This window comes from Anolis sagrei, chromosome 4 (genome assembly GCF_037176765.1).
Source record: "Anolis sagrei isolate rAnoSag1 chromosome 4, rAnoSag1.mat, whole genome shotgun sequence".
In the NCBI taxonomy this organism is placed as follows: Eukaryota; Metazoa; Chordata; class Lepidosauria; order Squamata; family Dactyloidae; genus Anolis; species Anolis sagrei.
Window position 1 is genome coordinate 244,739,596 of NC_090024.1, and position 12,609 is coordinate 244,752,204.

Below are 12,609 nucleotides of genomic sequence, written 5' to 3' on the forward strand. Positions count from 1 at the left end.
AAACAAATTCAACTAAAAAACAGTAAGCCAATGCAATAACAACAAGAATATCCCATTGCAAGTCAATAAAGCCTTGCAATGCACATCTCCCTTTCCAGCAAATAGCAGAGCCAAAACTATGACTTCAGAAATGATTGATTTGGCAGAGCCAGGGCATTAAAAGACACCATATATAGAATATCCACTTACTGCCAGGGACTCTGTTGGAACCATTTTGGACGAATCTTCACTTGAAAGGAAACATCTGGATTTTTGGCGCGTTGTCCATGGCTGAGGTCATTCCAGGGTCTGGAGTGAAGCTTCTCCTTTGTTTTGGAGTGTGTCTACGTTGTAGCGTAGATGGAGTTTGACCCCACTTGAACTGCCATGGCTCCGTGCTATGGAGTCCCGGGAGTTGTAGTTTCACAAGAACTGGAGCCTTCTTTGCCAAAGAGTGCTGGTGCCTCACCAAACTACAACTCCCAGGATCCCATAGCATGGAGTCAAGGTGCTTCCGCTCATTCATACCTTTCCACCATCCAGTCTTCTCTTCTTGGTACTAGCTTTCCATCTTTGTGCATAAATAATTCTCACTGTTGTAGTCATATACTAAAGTATTTCCCTGTAGTTGGGTTGTTGTAGGTTTTGTGGGCTGTATGGCCATGTTGTAGAAGCATTCTCTCCTGACGTTTTGCCTACATCTGTGTGGCAAATATCCTCAGAGGTTGTGAGGTATTTCCCTGTAATGCTCCAGATGAAGCTTCATTCTTCCCAACATGTAAAATTCTGTACTTTTTTCTGCAAGTAAATTTCCAAACGTCCTCTATCATCTGATCCGTTTCGTTCCAGTATTTCTGAGGTTTATTATACATCTCCACAAATAAGAAAAAGGCCCTTGTGGAATATTTGGATTATATTTTGAAGAGAGATGAAGGAACTACCAAAGGGAGGGTTGGAAGGCAATTCTTTCTTTTTGTTTATTCTGCTTTTGTTCTGTTCTCACTCTGCTTGTTCCTCTTCTACTCCTTTTCCTCCTGTTCTCTCTTCTTCATCATCTCTTTCATCTCCTTTTTCTCTCCTTCATATTCTTATTCCGCCTCTCCTTCTTTTATTTACAGCTCTCCTCTTTTTCTTCCTCCTCTTGTTTCCCATCTCCTTCATCCTCTTTATCCCTCCTCCTTTTCCTTTTCTTCTCCTTTTTTCTTCCTGTTCTCCCTCCTCCACCTCTTCCTCCTCTTCTCCTTTCTCTTTTCCTTCTTCTATCCCTTCGTTTTCTCTTTCCTTTCCCTCATCTCCTTCTCTTTTGATGTACTAATTTCCTCTTCCTCCTCCTTTACTTCTTCTTCCCCATCTCCTTCCTCTTCTTTGTCCTTTCCCTTTTCTTCTCCTTTTCTCCTCCTGCTTCTCTTTCCACCCCTCCTTCTTTGCTGCTCTATTTCTCATTTCTGTAATTCTTACTAGTTTAATTGAATCAACTTTTACTTTTTTTAGAACAGAGACCTCCAAGGAAGGAGGTTCCATCTGCCCAGGCCGCTCTACCAAGTCCTGTTAGATTGAAATGGCAAAGCATTTCTAGTCATAGTGCAAATACTGTTTAATGAGCATTTGGTATATTGATAGCACCTGGGTAATGGCTGTGAATGTCATGATGCAATACTTAAGTAGGTGTGGTAATGACTGAGCCATAACCATGTGAGGTGAGGTGTATTGCAAAGGATTTGCATCAGCCAGTGTTCCTTACTGATGACCCATCAGCAGGTGGTTATATAAAGAGGATGAAAGAATCCACCTTTCTCTCTCTTGTGTGACTCTTGTGTGACCCATATCTGCCTATGTTGTATGGGACTATCTGGCAGGGGCGGCTCATCCATTACGCGAAGTAAGCGGTCGCAGAAAACTTATTTTTGCCAGGGGCTCAGAGGCGCCTCTGTAAATGCCCCTCGACCGCCACTTGATGAATGCCCCCTTGGCTCACAACAGCCCTAGCAGTCCGGGGGGAGCCTCGGCTTTCTTGCATCGCTGCCGGGTGATCCTCTTCCCAAAGGGGCCGGGCCCTTGAGCCTCACCTAGCCCCTCTCATTCCTGCTCCACTCGGCCACCGGGTGTGTGAGCAGAACTGGCGCTCAATCGTTCTCTGCGTTCGATCCCTTCCCCATGACCAGCTCCCTTTCACGATCCCCCAGCGCTCCTCCTGCCTCCTCTCCTCTCCCCAATCCGCGGGTGGGCCAAGGGCCGGAGCTGCCATGCCTGGCCTGCTTTGGGTCCAGAGGTGTGTCTGCAGACCCCAGCATGCGCACCAAAAGTCGCCTCTTCTCCTGACTTTCTCTTCAGCCATTGGGACCGAGAGAGAGAGAGAGAGAGAGAGACCCTCCGGCTGGAGGTATCTCCCACCTCCGCTCCCTCCTTTGTTTTTGCACCTACCTTCAGGAAAGGTGGGCATCTCCACCTCTGTCTCTCTCTCTCTTGGTCCCAATGGCTGAGGAGAAAGTCAGGAGAAGAGGTGACTTTTGGTGCACACGCCGGGGTCTTCAGGCACGCCTCCGGACCCAAAGCGGGCCAGGCAAGGGAGCAAGTGCGGCAAGTGTAGTTACTGGGATGTATAGTTCACCTACAATCAAAGAGCATTCTGAACTCCACCAATGATGGAATTGAACCAAATATGGCACACAGAACTCCCACGACGAACAGAAAATATATATCAATGATTGGTTGGGTGGGGGGGCTGCCCAAATAGTTTGCTTACCGTTGAAAATTACCTAGGGTCGCCTCTGCTGGTGACTCTAATTATTTGCTAGTATAAGGAAAGTGGATCTGAGTATCCTGTTTGTACATTTGTATATAATGCAACTGTGAAGATTAAAGCCCCTGATATTTTGGATGAAAACCTGAATCCTTGAATTTACTAAACAGTGTGTAGATAAGGTGAGGAGCTGGCAGTTGGACTCTGCTGATAGACGGGTTGAAGCATGTTTTTGCTGTGAAAGGTCTTTGTTGTATTTACTTGCTTCTGGGTCACTTGCTATCCAGTTTGCAGAAGTTCAGGGAGGTCACCATTTGGAAACTATAGATCACTTCATTTACTCCAGAGGGCAGGAGCAGGATTCAAAACGATCTTGACAGATTAGAGAGATGGGCCAAAAATAACAAAATGAAGTTCAACAGTGACAAATGCAATATACTCCACTTTGGCAGGAAAAACGAAATGCAAAGACACAGAATGGGGGACGCCTGGCTCGAGAGCAGTACGTGTGAAAAAGATCTTGGAGTCCTCGTGGACAACAAGTTAAACATGAGCCAACAATGTGATGTGGCAGCAAAAAAAGCCAATGGGATTTTGGCCTGCATCAATAGGAGCATAGTGTCTAGATCTAAGGAAGTCATGCTACCCCTCTATTCTGCTTTTGTTAGACCACATCTGGAATATTGTGTTCAGTTCTGGGCACCACAATTCAAGAGAGATATTGACAAGCTGAAATGTGTCCAGAGGAGAGCGACTAAAATGATAAAAGGTCTGGAGAACAAGCCCTATGAGGAGCAGCTTAACGAGCTGGGCATGTTTAGCCTGAAGAAGAGAAGGCTGAGAGGGGATATGATAGCCATGTATAAATATGTGAGAGGAAGCCACAGGGAGGAGGGAGCAAGCTTGTTTTCTGCTTCCCTGGAGACTAGGATGCGGAACAATGGCTTCAAACTACAAGAGAGGAGATTCCATCTGAACATTAGGAACTTCCTGACTGTGAGAGCCGTTCAGCAGTGGAACTCTCTGCCCCGGAGTGTGGTGGAGGCTCCTTCTTTGGAAGCTTTTAAGCAGAGGCTGGATGGCCATCTGTCAGGGGTGATTTGAATGCAATATTCCTGCTTCTTGGCAGAATGGGGTTGGACTGGATGGCCCAGGAGGTCTCTTCCAACTCTTTGATTCTATGATTCTACCAGCATGCAGCCAAACTCTTTTCCTTGACCTTTCCTTTGTGTATCCTCCCCATCAAATGAAAAGCAGACCCCCCCTTCCTTGCCATTGCTTTGGTCAACCTCTTCTTCCCTCTTGCAGGAAGTGGTCAAGCGAAGCAGCTCTGACGGTGGTAATCGATGCCAGGAAGGACCCCCTTCTCCCATCTCTCTCTGCAGCCTTGGTGGCTTTTCAGGTAACTCAGGTGAATGGGAAGAAGGAAGAGGGAATCTTTGCATGTTTCAGAGTTATAACCTACAATTACGAGTCAAAACATCCCAAGAGGCTACTACAATAAAGGATATGACCCTTTATTGAGGCTGGATCTACACTGCCATATAATATGGTTTCTGAATCCAGATTGCACTACGTAACACGATTTTTTTTGTTCCTGGATTATAAATGTCATTTCATATCAACTTATATCCCCATACCAAAAAAGGGAAATGCGAAAGACTGCTCCAACTTCCGTACAGTGGCCCTTATTTCTCATGCCAGTAAGGTAATGCTCAAGATCCTGCAAGGAAGACTCCAGCAAGACATGGAGAGAGAATTGCCAGATGTTCAAGCTGGGTTTAGAAAAGGCAGAGGAACGAGAGACCAGATTGCCAATATCCGCTGGATAATGGAGAAAGGCAGGGAGTTTCAGAAAAACATCTACTTCTGCCTCATTTACTATTCTAAAGCCTTGGACTGTGTGGATCATAATAAATTGTGGCAAGTTCTTAGTGGGATGGGCATCCCAAGCCCCCTTCCCTCTCTCATGAGGAATCTGTACAAGGACCAAGGAGCAACCGTCAGAACTGACCACGGAACAGGAGACGGGTTCCAGATTGGGAAAGGCGTCCGGCAAGGCTGCAGACTCTCACCCAACCTTTTTAACTTGTATGCAGAACACATCATGCGAGGATGTGTGGGGCTTGATGAATGCAAAGCTGGGGTGAAAATTGCTGGAAGAAACATTAACAACCTCAGATATGCAGATGACACCACTCTGATGGCCGAAAGTGAGGAGGAGCTGAGGAGCCTTCTAATCAAGGTGAAAGAAGAAAGCACAAAACCTGGGTTGCAGCTAAACATCCAAAAAACCAAGATTATGGGAACAAGAATGATTGACAACTGGGAAATAGAGGGAGAAAACGTGGAGGCCGTGACAGACTTTGTATTTCTAGGTGCAAAGACTACTGCAGATGCAGACTGTGGCCAGGAAATCAGAAGACGCTTCCTTCTTGGGAGGAGAGCAATGTCCAGTCTCGATCAAAGAGTGAAGAGTAGAGACATCAGACTGGCAACCAAGATCTATTGCCTAGTCCAAGCCATGGTATTCCCGGTAGTCACCTACGGATGTGAGAGCTGGACCTTAGGGAATGCTGAGCGAAGGAAGAGAGATGATTTTGAGCTGTGGTGTTGGAGGAAAGTTCTGAGGATGCCTTGGACTGCGAGAAGATCCAACCAGTCCATCCTCCAGGAAAGAAAGCCCGGCTGCTCACTGGAGGGAAGGAGACGAGAGACAAAGCGGAAGTCCTTTGGCCACATCATGAGGAGACAGGAAAGCCTAGAGAAGACAATTATGCTGGGGAAAGTGGAAGGCAAAAGGAAGAGGGCCCGACCAAGGGCAAGATGGATGGATGGCATCTTTGAAGTGACTGGACTGACCTTGAAGGAGCTGGGGGTGGTGACGGCTGTCAGGGAGCTCTGGCGTGGACTGGTCCATGAGGTCACGAAGAGTCGGAGGCGACTGAACGAATGAACAACAAACACAATTGGTTCTAACATAAAACATGGAAAAGGTTTATTAAACTGCCAAAACTTTGGTTTTGCAGGAGGGAACATCCTGCTAGAGCACATTTTCATTGTTTTTTCAATGAATATCTCAATGAGTCTCAACCAATCCATCTTTGGAAACAACAATCTTCAAAACTTTTACTCCGTACGCTGGGAGTTATGGTCAAAAAGCAAGATTTTCAAGCTGCACTATTCTTTTTGGAGGGTTAGAACTGAAGCTGTCAGGGTGCATCATGGCTCCCTGTCCCAATCACACCGCAATTTCTTTCTCTCTCTCTGTTACAGAAAGCCTTACCTGGCTCCATTCACACCATCTTGCTTCTCGCAGAAAAGGAAGCGGCTTCCCACCTGGAAAGGTTACCTGGGGTGCAGGTGAGTTGCAGAATTTGGAACAATACCTTTAACAAGTGACCCATACTCATAGCTAGAATAATTTTAGGTTCTTGTGGGTTTTTTCGGGCTATAGGGCCATGTTCTAGAGGCATTTCTCCTGACGTTTCGCCTGCATCTATGGCAAGCATCCTCAGAGGTAGTGAGGTCTGTTGGAATTAGGACAATGGGTTTATATATCTGTGGAATGGCTGGGGTGGGGCAAAGAGCTCTTCTCTGCTGGAGCTAGGTGTGAATGTTTCAACTGACCAACTTCATTAGCATTTGAAGGCCTGGCTGAGCCTGGGAAAATGTTCTGTTGAGAGGTGTTAAGATGTGCCTGGTTGTTTCCTCTCTGCTGTTTTGCTGTAGTAATTTTTGAGGTTTTTTAATACTGGTATCCAGATTTTGTTCATTTTCATGGTTTCCTCCTTTCTGTTGAAATTGTCCACATGCTTCTTGTGGATTTCAATGGCCTAGTTGTGTAGTCTGACATGGTGGTTGTTGGAGTGGTCCAGCATTTCTGTGTTCTCAAATAGCATATTATTTGAGAACACAGAAATGCTGGACCACTCCAGCAACCACCATGTCAGACTACACAGAGAGGCCATTGAAATGCACAAGCATGTGAACAATCTCAGCAGAAAGGAGGAAACCATGAAAATGAACAAGATCTGGAGGTTTTCTAGTTGTTCCAAGTACGGTTAGTGGACTGCTAACAGGTTCCAGGATTCAGCAGTTTTGCTGTAGGTTTTATGATCTTGTTTATGGACATTTCTTGTTGCTGATTTTTATTGTGACTTTTTGAAAAAACTCTAAAATTGCAACAGCAAAACAGCAGAGAGGAAACAACCAGGCACATCTTAACAACTCTCAACAGAACTTTTTCCCAGGCTCAGCCAGGCCTTCAAATGCTAATGAAGGTGGTCAGCTGAAACATTCACACCTAGCTCCAGCAGACAAGAGTCCTTTGTCCCACCCCAGTCATTCCACAGATATATAAACCCATTGTCCTATTTCCAACAGACCTCACTACCTCTGAGGATGCTTGCCATAGATGCAGGCGAAACGTCAGGAGAGAATGCCTCTAGAACATGGCCCTATAGCCCGAAAAAACCTACAAGAACCTAGTGATTCCAGCCATGAAAGCCTTCGACAATACATAGAATAATTTTTTCAATGATAACTTGTGTTGCTGATTGGTTTTATGCTGTTTCCTGTTCCTTTTAAAAAAAACTGATGGTCTTAACTGCTAGTACAAGCTGAACTCCAACAATATTTATTTATTTATTTATTTGCTTTACTTCTATACCGCCTTTCTCAGCCAAAAAAGGCGACTCAAGGCGGTTTACATAGTAAAGGTTAACACAACAATATCAAAAAAGCAGTTAAAACACATTATACAAGACATATCAAATCAAGCAATCAATTAACATAGACGTGCGCCTCAGCAAACAAATCAAAATCAGAATCCGCAATCATAGTCCTTTATACAGTTCCTATGTTCAGTTGTACCATCTTACTGTGGAGGTGTCTCTGTGTTTCATTGCACAATTAGCCAAACACTTGTTCATAAAGCCAAGTCTTGACCTTCCTCCGGAATGCCAGCAGTGAGGGGGCCTGTCTGATGTCCACAGGTAGGGCGTTCCACAGCCGGGGGGCCACCACCGAGAAGGCCCTGTCTCTCGTCCCCGCCAACCGCGCTTGCGATGCGGGCGGGACCGAGAGCAGGGCCTCCCCAGACGATCTTAATGTCCTAGTCGGTTCATAGGAGGAGATGCGTTCGGAGAGGTAAGTAGGGCCAGAACCGTTTAGGGCTTTATAGGCTAAAGCCAGCACCTTGAATTGTGCCTGGTAGCAGATTGGCAGCCAGTGGAGCTGGCGCAACAGAGGAGTGGTGTGCTCCCTGAGTGCCGCTCCTGTTAGCAACCTGGCTGCCGAGCGCTGGACCATTTGAAGCTTCCGAGCAGTCTTCAAGGGCAACCCCGCGTAGAGAGCATTGCAGTAGTCTAAGCAGGATGTAACCAGAGCGTGGACTACCGTGGCCAAGTCAGACTTCCCAAGGTGCGGTCGCAGCTGGCGCACGAGTTTTAACTGTGCGAATGCTCCCCTGGTCACCGCCGAAACCTGGGGCTCCAGGCTCAGCGATGAGTCCAGGGTCACACCCAGGCTGCGAACCTGCGTCTTCAAGGGGAGTGCGACCCCATCCAACACAGGCTGTAACCCTATGCCCTGTTCGGCCTTGCGACTGACCAGGAGTACCTCTGTCTTGTCTGGATTCAATTTCAATTTGTTCGCCCTCATCCAGACCGTCACAGCGGCCAAGTACCAGTTCAGGACCTGGACAGCCTCCTTAGTAGCAGGTGGGAAGGAGTGACAGAGTTGGACATCATCCGCGTACAGATGACACCGTACCCCGAAACTCCGGATGATCTCCCCCAGCGGCTTCATGTAGATGTTAAACAACATGGGAGACAGTATAGAGCCCTGAGGAATCCCACAAGACAATGGTTGTGGGGTTGAACAGGAGTCTCCCAATAACACCTTCTGAGACCGACCCTCTAGGAATGACCGGAAACTAGTGGAAACTAAATAGTGGAAACTAAAAAGTCATTGCAATGGTGTCGACTGAATGGTCCCTTCCAACTCTATCAATCTCACCTTGTTCGTCCCAGTCCCACACACCCCGCCTCCCCATTCCTCTGCATCTCCCCTATTCCACTTTGCCCTTCCTCCTCCTCCTCTTCCTCCCAGCCTGGTTAATTATGTGGATTCTGGGAGTCCCCTAATAGAGTGCCATTGCCGGCAGCGAAGGGAGCTCGCGCTCCCAATTAGAGCGCCATGGGCCGGACACGGGCATTAAGATAATAATTCAGTGCTGGAAAGCCTTGACGGTTCTTTTATTCACCCTGCTCGGCTTAATTAATGTAATATGAAATATTAACGAGCCTGATGAACGGCCTCGGCTGCAAATGATTAAACGGCTGGCGTTTTCCCCCGATGGGAAACTCAGACGAGGCTTTGGTTTTACTCTTGGCAGAAATGATGGATTGCCGGAGAGGCGAGACCCAAGAAAGCGGCATGCAAATACTGTGGGAAATATGTATATAGACGCACACACTTCCCATTAAAGTGAAACAGAGGTGCATCTACATTGTCGAATTAATGCAGTTTGGCACCACTTGGAACTGATTTGGCTCAGTGCTATGGAATCATGAACATTGTAGTTTGCAAGGTCTTCAGCTTTCTCTGCAAAAGAAACCTTCACCAAACTATAACTGCCAGGATTCCATAGCATGGAGCCATGGCAATGAAAGTGGGGTCAAACTCTATTGTTTCAACAGTATAGGAAAATGGTGCATATATTTGCATAATTAGTATTATTGGGGTTTTTTGGCACTCCTGTGAATCATCATGGTGCCATTGTGGATGGACCGGGTTGTGGTGCAGCTGGTTGGGAGTCAGCTACATTACATTCACTACTGACCGAAAGGTCATGAGTTCAAAGCCAGCCTGGGTCGGAGTAAGCTCCCAACCATTCATCTAGCTTGCTGTCCACCTTTGCAGCCCGAAAGACAGTTGCATCTGCCAAGTAGTAAATTTAGGTACCGCTTATGCAGGGAGGCTAATTTAACTAATTTACGATGCCATAAAACTCTCCAGCAGTGTGCAAAAGAATGAGGATGTGCTCCATCGGTGACACAAGTGGATGGTGAAGCGACAGCTTCCCCGGTGGCCGGAATTCAAAAAGCTGGAAAGTTAAATAGCCTCTGTGTCTCTGTCTATATATGTTGTGTGTCTATGGCATTGAATATTTGCCATGTATATGTGCATTGTGATCCACCTTGAGTCCCCTGCGGGGTGAGAAGGGCGGAATATAAATTCTGTAAATAAATAAATTGTTGGGGTTCAGCCTGTGTGTGAACCTGAACCTGATTCTCTGATTGTATTTTCTGGTGCCAATGTAGATGTCAATGTGAATTCTGAGGCCAATTTAGATGATGATGGTTTGAGTAGTGAAAATCCTACAGCCTTGGAAAGTGAAAGTCAAGATTCCCATGAGAACATGCATTCTGAGCTAAGCGAAGACGTTTCACTCCCTTTTCCTCCCAATCTTAGTTCTCCAGAGAATCTGACACCTGTTCTGCCTAATGAGGATAGGTGGGAGCAGATTTGGCAGAGCCGGGGGGGAAGCACAACGTTTACGTAGGTCAGCTAGATTAAGAGAAATGCAAACAAAGTCTTCAGGCGTGTCTCGCAATAGATTTCTCGGCCTTAAGTATGCCTGGCCTGAATGCAGCTTCAGACCAGGCATCGTTCCAGATTCACGTGCAAGCTTTTGCAGGTCTCCTGATTCAAGTGGCCTTGTTCCTTGGAGGTTTTCTAGTTGTTCCAAGTACGGTTAGTGGATTGCTAACAGGTTCCAGGATTCAGCAGTTTTGCTGTAGGTTTCATTATCTTGTTTATGGACATTTCTTGTTGCTGATTTTTACTGTGACTTTTTACCTTTGCATATTTCTTCTATTTTGTATTAATCTTTCATCAATAAAGAAGGATTGTTTTCTGGAGGTCAAGTGTGGTGGATTGTTGTCTGAGGGTCCAGTTTCCTGCTCTGGGTTGCAACATAAATAAATAAATAAATAAATAAATAAATAATTGTACACCAAGGGCATTTAGAACCATGTCTGTAAAAATATATAGAACCATTAGTGTTTTCAAGGTTGTAAATATATTTTTATTTATTTTTATTCTACAAAATTGTATATATTTTGCTGTTATCACAAGGTTTTGAGCCTTCTCTGCCCCAAAGGACTGCTTCCTTGCCAAACTAGAACTCCCAAGGGCCCCATAGCCTTGAGCCATGGCTGTGATAGTGGTATCAAACTGTATTCATTCTTCAACACAGATGCACATTTTGTTGTAATCCAGCTTTTTCCATCTTGACCACTGGGTGTCTTGTTGTGTCCCACCTGCAGGTGGAGCTGCTGAGCAACCTGAAGGCGCTGTCCCGATTTGTAGATGGAAGCCAGTTAACCCAGACCCTGGATGGCCAGTTCCCATACTGCCACAGCGAGTGGGTCCAGTACTTTCAGGTGCCAAATGCCATAGTCATGATGTAATGGTTGAGCAACCTATACTATTTGTTTTGAACTGGGCTATATGGCAGTTTGGACTCTGTTGATTTATTTATTTACAGTATTTATATTCCACCCTTCTCACCCCGCAAGGGACTCAGGGCGGATCACAATGCACATATACATGGCAAACATTCAACGTCATAAACACACAACATATATAGACAGACATACAGCTTCATGAGGGTATGCACAAATTCTGGCCACCAGGGGAGCTGTCACTTCACCGTCCACTTATGACACCGATGGAGTACTTCCTCATTCTTTTGCATGCTGCTGGAGAGTTTTATGGTGTCGTAAATTTGTTAAATTAGCCTCCCCGCACAAAGCGGTACCTAAATTTCCTACTTGACAGATGCAACTCTCTTTGGGGCTGCAAAGGTCAACAGCAAGCTAGATCAGTGGTTCTCAACCTGGGGTCCCCAGATGTTTTTGGCCTTCAACTCCCAGAAATCCTAACAGCTGGTAAACTGGCTGGGATTTCTGGGAGTTGTAGGCCAAAACACCTGGAGACCCACAGGTTGAGAACCACTGAGTTAGATGAATGGTTGGGAGACTTTTTCCCATCAAAGGATATGTATGTATAGTAGGGCTGTGCAACCACAGAAAAATTTGTTTCTAAACTCGATTCATTTTTAAGGGTTTTTTGCGTTTCATTATTTAAAAGAATTCCGAAATTTTTCTTTTAAAAAGTTCGATATTTACGAAATTTCGGAAATTACGAAACAATTTCGAAACAATAACGAATCGATTCGTTAATGGCGGACGCGATTGCGCAATACGCTAAAAAACCCTCCAAATGGGACCGGGGGAACTTCTGAAGCTTCCCTCTCCCTCTGTTGTTGACTGTTGGTGTGATAATTTATTTTTTTTATCACTGATAAAACAACAACAACTATAAAACTTGCACCAGACATACGGAAATAATTACGAAATAATAACGAAACAATTTTGAAACAATTACAAAACAATTACGAAATAAATTTTAAAAATTCGTTTCGATTTTTAGTTGCTCCTGAATGGTTCAATATCGGATCGTAAACCACCTTAAATATGAATTATTAACGAATTACGAAATTAACGAACGAAACCACACAGCCCTAATGTATAGTCTTTGTTGATAGTTATTAGTTTTAATTGACAATATGCTTTCTTGCTTCCAATTTTCAGAAGTTACACCATTTCGTAAATGACCTCACAAAGGCTTCGGAGTTGTTACGGAGCGCCATCAAAGAACTGGAGCGGGGCGAAGTGCCAGAGACTTTCCAGGTGAGACATTGGCCTTGTAATTTGGCATTGCAGAATGGCATTGGGCGTGGATCATAGAATCAAAGACTGGAAAGGACCCCCAGAAGGCATCCAAATGAACTCCCTGTTGTGAATCAGCCTGATGTG

General features: G+C 45.4%; 1 protein-coding gene across 1 annotated transcript in view; it reads left to right on the top strand.

The window, feature by feature from the left end:
• The window catches only part of KIAA1755 (KIAA1755 ortholog), a 78,133-nt gene that overhangs the window by 34,960 nt on the left and 30,564 nt on the right, over positions 1-12,609 (top strand). The window contains exons 6-9 of the mRNA XM_067468294.1: positions 4,028-4,121; positions 5,996-6,082; positions 11,056-11,172; positions 12,385-12,483. Coding sequence (XP_067324395.1) covers positions 4,028-4,121; positions 5,996-6,082; positions 11,056-11,172; positions 12,385-12,483 — 397 coding nt within the window. The remainder of the gene's footprint in view (positions 1-4,027; positions 4,122-5,995; positions 6,083-11,055; positions 11,173-12,384; positions 12,484-12,609) is intronic.